Here is an 8399-nt window from a genome sequence, read left to right as displayed (position 1 = left end):
TCCCCCCCCCCCCCCCCCCCCCCGTCCTCATGGTTGTGCTTCTATTGCTGTGTGCTCGGTCGAAATCCAATACCATCTTCTTAAAGCAGCAAAGCCGACAGCAGACACACCTGTTTGAACATGGCAAACTCATTCCGGGTGTTGCGCAAGTCACGGTCAATGTCAGCTACGCTCTCTTCCAGCCGGGTGGACTGAAACATGCTCAAGGTAGCAGGCTGTTGGAAAAACAGCTCGGGGTCCTCAACATTCTCCACAGGTGCCACGCGCTGACTGGCAAAGGGAAGATTCTGCACAAGTGTCAGATGATCACAAGCAACGAAGCGTAGGGAGATACAGAGATTCAGTAAGTTTCACCAAATAGTACTCATTTCAACGCCATAAAGCTTGCAAGTACTGGAGACGGCCACGGCGTACGAGCGGAAATCACCACATACGTCAAAGCCAACCATGGCCTGTTGCTCCATCACGCTGACGGTGTCCGGCTGTTTCTCATCAAGGTCGAAATTGTTCGGGCGAAGCATCCGCGGCGGCGAGAGTGGTGGCTCAGGCAGCTCCTCTTCTTCTGCGGGACCTTCAACTCGCGATACCTCGGGCACCTCTGGCGTGACGCCGCCCATTCGTAGGCTGTGCGGAATCTGCAACATTTCAGACAGTTTTGATATCAGGCGAGTGTGTTTTGTACCCGCAATATTCTGGTGCAGCACGCGGGCAAATTAGAGCAACAAGGCGCGACGCACATCTTCTGTGGATTGCTTGAAAAACTCAAAGAGGGGATCGACATCAGTCCTTGTGGATGCGCTTAGTTCACGGTCTGCCATAGCCACGTGGCCTGGGTAACCACCATTGGGCGGTTTCTGTGTTGCTAGGTGTGTGGGAAGAGACATGGCCCGGGATTCTGCGAACCATTGCACCCCGCGCACGAATGAGAGCTGGCGGACGTGAGATACAAGAAAGTTGGGGGACGAAAAATAAAAGCAACGGGGCAACGGAGTTTCTCAGTCTGTTGGATATTTGATGACAGCGGGCGTGGGGGAAAGCAGAGAACAAACCATAAGCATCGGCAGCACGCAGTGGCTGAGACGTGCGGCGATTGGAGGCGCTGATGGGAATGCCTTGAGTTCCGCTGATTGGGCTAAAGTCTGTCACAGAAGGCACTCGAGGTATAGCCTGCCAGATTGGCAGCAAAGCAGCGCCAGATTTGATTGAGAGGTGAGCATAGCGCAATGACGGATGTGCAATAGTAGTGGCGAGATGGCCAGATCACGGACGCCATCACAAAAGAAAAGAAAGCACTGGTGATAAAACGGTACACACCTGAGGTCCCGTCCATGATTGGCCCATGATGTCGACTATAAACCCCGAATGGCCATGGAAGGGAGGAATACAGAAATTTTTAAAAGCACCATCGGGCACGATTCAAAAATGTGTGAGAATTGAGCAGTGTCACCGCATAGCATTTGGCCGAATTTGAAAGCATGACTGGGCCATCTCAGTCATGATCCAACTCTTTAAACACGGACCGGGATGTGCGGCAAGATGATGGCGATCATAGGGAAGAGAGGTGGATGGGGCCGCCACGAGGCCAGAATGAGCTGGCGAAGAAGCGCTGGGAGAGCCACTATTGGCCAGACCCGAACGACGTAGGGACTGCGTGCGGCTCCGGGCGCGCTCCCGCGCTGCCAAAATATCCATGCTACCAGATCTCGACGCGCCGCCAGCAAAAGAGGCTGCACGGCTCGATCCAGGCGATCCAGCTGGGGGGTCTGTTGCCAAGTCAGACACCCCACCGGCACTTCCAGCATAGCTACGGCTTCGATAGCGGACGTCTGCATTGTGCACCGTCGCCCAGAGGGCAGAAGGTTAATGTCTTGCGCCTGTTTGTGGAGTTTGAAATGGAAAGAAAAAAGAAAAAAAAAAACAGAAGCACATGGGAGCAGCGCGCACCTATATCGGGTTGTGGCGTCGCAAGGGCCTCTTCCAGGTTGACCACGTAGTCACACTCAAAAACAATGTGTGAGGTGGGCTGTCAGCGAGGAGACCAAGCAGCGAATGAATGCCCGCGCGAAAGCTGTCATCGGTTGAGTCAGCAAGCAAGTTGAGAGGACTGACTGTTTGTTCATCGAGCAAGCGCAAGCGCCGCCAGCCCTCTATACGTGCCATAAGCAAAGGTGCGGCACCAATAGTGTGGTGGGTGAGTGCACAGGCGCTGGCGCACGGTCTTAAAGCCCAGAGGCGCGTGAAAAGCTCGGGGCCACACCTGTAAGTGGGGGTGAGTGCAAGTCCTCAAAGTGCATCTCATATTTAAAACCCGTGTGGCCGCCGGCTTGAACAGCTCTGAGGGGTTTACGAACATCGGTGAGTGATTTGATGAGCAAATGAGAAGAAACACACGACAGGGACACGTACTGCATGCCGGACGAGAGTCGAGTTTTGTAGCTGCATATATGTGAGGGGAAAGAGTGAAGCAGGATGAGTGAGTCATGAACCCCGTGCCCGCAAAGAGACGACCTTGTGTGAGGCGCGCTGCACCCAATTAGCTCAAGACAAACGACAATGGGGGGGCCGCCCAGAGACACAAACCTGTAGGCAGGCAAAAGCCGGAGATGAAGAAGCAAGGTGCGCATCAAAGTTTGTACAAACATGCTTTCCTTCTTGACGTTGCCAGACATGTAAAAGCGCCAAATTTCCACCCGACTGGACGCCTAATATCGCATGAGTGGGGCAAGAAGTTTGATATGAGCTCGTGAATGTGGGGTGTGACATGGGAGCTGGACGGCATCCGGTCTAGTCTAGAGACCTTGTTGGCGTGTTGGAAAAGTATTTGTAGCACCATGGCCTCCTTCTTGGTGCGCTCAAGAGGTTGGCTGGCCTCAAAGTATCGGCTCTACGCAAGACATCAATCAGTGTCAGGTGGCAATAAAGTAGGTGGGACAGACAAGATTAAGGTTGATCTGAAGACGAGGGCAACCTCAATGCTCTTCCGGTGCCGATAGTAGGTCGAGCCGAAGGACTAGCAAACGGAGATGCTCGGTTAGGTGGATACGCAATAAGCTTCGTGGCGCGAGTTAACAGCGTCGAAACCGACCTTTTCCTGCGAGGGTTCATCGGCATTATGAACTCGACCCTGAACGATAATTTGGGCCATCTAATGCGAGCCAAAGCAGGAGGAGAGTGAGCCCGAGCTTGTGCGAACCCAGCGCCGCGCCGGTCTGCTCGGCATCTATTGACACCGCAGAAAGCTTGCAGCCACGGCAGTCCAGGGCCGACACAGCCTCTTTACGAGCCATGGGCAGATTGCTGTGTCCGGCTAGACAATGATGGCAATGCCAACCAACCAAAGACTCGGCAAGCAGAGGTGGCCGATGGCCATCCTCTGATCACCCATGACTTCAGACAGCAAGCAGTCCGCACTCACCGCCTCGAAGAGGATGGCGCGTTTGTCACTCTGTCGCTCAGCCATGCTGTCTTTGTCTCGCATCCAAGACCTCTCCTACGGTCGCCCCACTCCACCTGCGTCGCCGCTCTGCCTCTGTATCGCCACGTCTCATGCAGATGCCGATGCTTCACGGACAACTGGTATCACTGCCCGTGTGAGCTAACTCGCTGCTCAACGAACAAAAAGCTCCAAACAGGCAGTGTGTCAAATCATCAGCAAAATCATAAACACTGCTGCTGCTGTTAAGCAAATGACATTTGTGTTGTGTGTGTTTGTGTGAATGCTTGTGTGTGTGTTGGTCCATTTTTGCATCGTTTGTACAAATGTAACGTCAGCAAAGCCTGATCAAACTCATGAAGATTGAGCCCGCCTGAATGCGCTCTCTTGCCCCTGGGTGCGTGCGCCGCTCGTTTGTGGCCTGCGAATAGGCAGGGAGGGCAATGTCAACTCGGACAGGAGAAGAGTGGGGAAGATGCAAAGACTGTTCTGCGCTCAATTGGTTTAAGGAGACAAGGAGGAAGGAGAGGAGGTGTAAGCATGGGCTGAAAGCGCGAAGGGTTTTGCACAAGAATGACAAGAGGGCAAAGGAATGAAAAATGCGGGCAATAGAAACACTTGACTACGCTTGAGCATAACGACGAGTCCACTCTCGCGCTGTCAAAAGGGCAGTGTCGATGGCAGGCTGGTAAGTTGAGATTGGGAATGACAATGCAAATTGAGCAAGCTCCATTCTGGACCGGCGGGGGGCGGCGCAAACGAACCATTGGCCAGGGCTTGGGCGTTATTGGTTTGCCACAGCTCGGCGATGGTGGTGTCCAGGGGGTCATCAGGCTCGGGCGCCGAAAGCAATGCCTAAAAGTACAAATAACATGATTACAACAGGGAGGCGTTGGCGTGTGCATGGGATCTCCGTCCCTGTGACAGCAGGTCCATTCAACCGTTGTGCAGGATCTCATACCTGAATGGAGAGCAAGACTGTACGAATCTGCAGCGCAGGAGACCATTTGTCTGCTCGTGCCGGCACACAAATGGATGAGTGATGTATCGGTGAGCCCAGCCTTTGAACATTGGTATCAGCTTTGGGGCAAACATCTTCACGACATGGTAGATGAAAGACTGTTTCCAAACGACAAGCCCCAACGCACCCTTGATAACGTCGAGGCAAATGCGGCCAATCTGTGGCAGACAGCACGTGCACAAGATGTGGGCACAAGATGTGAGGCTCGGGCCCTTTTTGCGCACGCCTCACCGGTTCGTTCATGTTGTGCTCAAGCAGGAAACTGTTGAGATGGGCCATCTTACTTTATCAATGTTGGGATGGTAAATGCGGGTCAAAAAGCGGACTTTGGGCGCTGCAAGATGAGTCGCAGAGCAACCGTGAGATATCATGGGCTTTGTAAGCTGGTGCTCAGTTTGACAAGAGGCACGTGGCACGGCCAGTAGTGGCAGCAGCAGATTGAGTCCACCGCGCATGGAGACGTACGGGCCATCGGGTAATCTGCGGGCAGGAAGAGCTCAAGGTTGAAGACACCACCTTCGTAGGGAGACTGGTCGAGGAAGGGCAGCCAGCAACAAGTCAGTTCAAGCTTGAGTCGAATTTTGCAGTATGCAGAGATTTCAAGCGCTGACAGCCTACATCACTGGGGCCGCGAAGGGTGATCAAAAAGTGACGCGGGTTGTTTGGGTGTGGTGCAGCTGTGATGCCATTCTCGTCGCTCTCCCGGCGAAGATTTTCCGTTTCCTGTTGGGCAATGGGAAAGTGAGAAAGGGGCAACCCGTCGTGAACGTGTCCTCGAGTACTGAGAACACAAGAAGGACAGAAAGGTGGAGGGCAAGGCAGGAGTGGTAGTGCAGTCCCCAAACGCACATACCTTCAGAATGCGTTTGGGCAGCGGCATGATGCTGGTTTTTGTAGATGGCGGATGACTTGCTCTCAGTTCCCTGTTGATGCTCGAGCAAAAAGACAAGCACGACAATTGACTACTACAGCTGTCCGAGCTCTAGCTGCTCAAGGCCGGTTGGAACAAGAAGCGGCTCGCCCTCTATGCCGAGCAAGCACGGATGTGTGGTCAGGATTAGATCAATATGCGTGGCGCTAATACTGGCCAGCATTCCTGCGCCCCGTCGTGTCCTACAGCTACTTTTCCACAACCACCAGCCGAGTCTTTTCCCTGTCGAAAGGCAGCCTGACACCTTCCGACCGTGGGTGCCGTCGTGCACCTTTTGCTGTCAGCAAGCCGACTGACTCATCAAGAACAATACGAATGACACTTGGTTGACAAACTTCCTTTCCTTCTCTTGGATCACACGAACAATTTCTTGCTTTCTTCACGATGGTGTGTGTATGTGTGTGTGTGTGTGTGTGTGTGTGCGCGCACTCTTCAAGCTTCTGTCTGTCAGTGTGTGTGTGTGTGTGTGTGTGTGTGTGTGTGTGTGTGTGAGTCTTGTTCGAACCGCAGGCAGCACCCGCTGGGGTTGACATTATCAGCTAATCATAAATTTGATTTTTTTTTTATCGTACACTAGGTATTCGGTGATATTCCAATAACTCAGGACAAAGGCTGGGAGAAGAACACAAAGACTCACACTCTAGGCACACGCGCCCGATTATTGAATTCTATGGCCCAAAGCAGGATCAATGGATACTTTGGCGCAAGACTCGGATGATGACACTCGGCATCCGTCAGCCAAACACAGACCGCTCGAGGGTTTGGAGAGCAGGACACGTATATCCTCGAGAGTGGACATATGGAGGGCTCACGCAAAGGCGCCCGCAGGCAAGCAAAAATATGCGTGTGCCGGCGCTGTAAACCCACGGCAGGATTGACTCGGGCATTTTAGAGGGCCAGATCGTAAACGGGACCGTTGCGCAGCAGGATCAAGTATGCGATCAAACGGAAGCCCACAATCAGGGCCAAAAGGATCCAGAGATTGGCAGCAAAGCTGAGCTCATCGACCTTGTAAAAGTCCAGCACCTCACTGCCCTGCGTAAAGCAAACGTCATCCTCGGGCGCACCAGTGCAGTTGGCCAGCACGCGGTCCGAAAACTCGTTTTGCATAGCCGCAGCAAAGCCGTAGTTGAGGAAGCTGAGGTATTTGAGCCAAAACAGGAAGACGGGGATGGCGTCGGAGCCGATGAAGAAGCCGCCAAACAACATGCTTGTCACTACAAAAGCAGGAGCCTATGGATTGATGAGGATTCAGACAGTGAGTGAGCGCAAGCCAGCAAGGTTATCACCGAACAGTCGTGTGTGTTTGTGGATGGATGGGTGTGTATCAAAAGTCAAGGCAAGGCATGGGCAAGCAGGGCGTTGGGCAGCGGTGTCTGACGGGTGGACAAGACAAACGTACAATGGCACCAGCTTGCTGAGGATCCTTGGCAATGGCGCTGACAATGTAGGCCAGACCCTCCGAGGCCAAGGTGACCATGAACAGGATGAGCACAAAGCGGAAAAAGTTGTCACCATCGTCGCGGAGGCCAACCATGAAATAGCCAATGACGGAAAAGACGAGCGAGGTGACAAAGGTGCGAGGTAATTCAGCCAGAGTTTTACTCCAAAAGTAGGCGCCAACGTGATAACTGCGCGAGGCTCGCTCCTTAAGAACAATGATGCGCTCGGAAGGGAAGAGGAAAATGATGCCAAAAATACCGCCAAAGCTCTGGTTGACGAGGATGAAGAAGAGGGCGCCAGCAATGGCCGTAACACCGCCCTCCTCGTTGAGGTTATCACCCTCGCGCAGCCAAATAAGGCCGAGGAGAACGGCGAAAAGAAGCGTTTGCGCAATCATGGCAATGTTATTCTCCTTCTCGCGCATCATGAGCCGAATGGAACGTTGACTGAGGAGCTTGAACTGAGTAAACCAGGAATTGGCATACTTGCCGTGCTTGGCAACGGTCGAGGTCGGGGGGGCATTGTTCTTTTCCGCTGGCGCAGGGAGAGCCAAGGTGTCGTGTTTGGCAGCGTGATCGACGTAGCGACCAACCAGGTACTCGATGCGTTTGGTGGTGATGCGCTGGGACTCGGCGCTACGCTGGTCCAGAGAGATCAGATCAAGGTAGAAGTCGGCTGGGTTGAAGGAGCTGGGGCAAGGGTAGCCGACCTGGGCAAAGTAGTCGACCGCCGTGTGAGCCTCGCCAAAGTAAATGGTCTGGCCCTCGGAAAGCAAAAGCAGCTTGTCGAACATGTTGGTGATGGTCGAACGGGGCTGGTGAATCGTGGCAACGACGGTGCGGCCATTGCCGGCGAGCTGCATCAGCGTCTGCATGACGTTTTGCGCGTTGAATGAATCCAGACCCGAGGTGGGCTCGTCCAAGAAGATGAGGCTGGGGTTGGTGACGAGCTCTGTGCCGACATTGACGCGCTTGCGCTCGCCACCAGACACACCGCGGATGAGCTCGTTGCCGACGTAAGAGTTTTCGACCTTGCGTAGGCCCAGCTCGGCAATGATGGCATCAACGCGGGCCTTCTTCTCAGACATGGGCATGTCGTGGGGCAGGCGCAGTTTGGCAGAGAGCATGATCGTCTCACGCACGGTCAGCTCGGGGAAAAACCTATCCACACGGGAAATGAGGTGAGAACCGCTATATAAACCAAAAGGTTGCCTTGCGACTGGGTCGAAGCGAGATGGGATCAAGGACCATCATAGTGAGCCGGTAGTCGGCTGGATGGTCCGTACTTACGAGTCAGACTGAAGGACGTAGGCGGAGATGTGGCGAAAGGTATCAAAATCGCGCTTGTAGCCGTTGATGGTGATGGAGCCGGAGGAGCGGCCGTGACCGGCATCCGACAGGCGCCCAGCCAGCATGTTGAGCAGTGTGGTCTTGCCGGCACCACTGGCGCCCATGACAGACAACATTTCGCCCGCAGTGACATGGCCGGAGATGCCCTTGAGAATGTGCTTGACCGCACCAAGGCGCTTGGGGCCCACATCCACCTCATAGCGGACGTCCTTGAACTCCAGC

General features: G+C 54.0%; 3 protein-coding genes across 3 annotated transcripts; all 3 read right to left on the bottom strand.

The window, feature by feature from the left end:
- Positions 1-80: 80 nt before the first annotated feature.
- Positions 81-3460, bottom strand: MONBRDRAFT_23108 (uncharacterized protein; the record flags this gene model as incomplete). Its single annotated transcript, XM_001743108.1, has 14 exons — positions 81-287; positions 435-635; positions 738-895; positions 1050-1167; positions 1315-1349; positions 1521-1826; positions 1945-2023; positions 2110-2147; positions 2258-2334; positions 2407-2436; positions 2581-2702; positions 2798-2884; positions 3086-3145; positions 3416-3460. The coding sequence occupies 14 exons, from the start codon at positions 3458-3460 to the stop codon at positions 81-83; spliced, it is 1563 nt and encodes a 520-aa protein (XP_001743160.1).
- A 455-nt stretch (positions 3461-3915) lies between these two features.
- MONBRDRAFT_17735 (uncharacterized protein) lies at positions 3916-5459 on the bottom strand. Its single transcript, XM_001743107.1, has 8 exons — positions 5308-5459; positions 5073-5177; positions 4920-4983; positions 4739-4788; positions 4582-4612; positions 4395-4444; positions 4198-4288; positions 3916-4090 (listed from the first exon to the last, which is right to left on the bottom strand). The coding sequence occupies exons 1-8, from the start codon at positions 5332-5334 to the stop codon at positions 4056-4058; spliced, it is 453 nt and encodes a 150-aa protein (XP_001743159.1). The 5' UTR covers positions 5335-5459; the 3' UTR covers positions 3916-4055.
- A 467-nt stretch (positions 5460-5926) lies between these two features.
- On the bottom strand, positions 5927-8338 carry MONBRDRAFT_19734 (uncharacterized protein). The gene is made up of 3 exons (XM_001743106.1): positions 8118-8338; positions 6788-7988; positions 5927-6618 (listed from the first exon to the last, which is right to left on the bottom strand). The coding sequence occupies exons 1-3, from the start codon at positions 8291-8293 to the stop codon at positions 6274-6276; spliced, it is 1722 nt and encodes a 573-aa protein (XP_001743158.1). The 5' UTR covers positions 8294-8338; the 3' UTR covers positions 5927-6273.
- Between the last annotated feature and the right edge of the window lie 61 nt (positions 8339-8399).

The sequence above is a fragment of the Monosiga brevicollis genome, genomic scaffold (genome assembly GCF_000002865.3).
Source record: "Monosiga brevicollis MX1 MONBRscaffold_3 genomic scaffold, whole genome shotgun sequence".
NCBI lineage: Eukaryota > Choanoflagellata > Craspedida > Salpingoecidae > Monosiga > Monosiga brevicollis.
The sequence above is the reverse complement of the archived record's forward strand: the minus strand, read 5'-3'. Positions and strand labels throughout refer to the sequence as shown.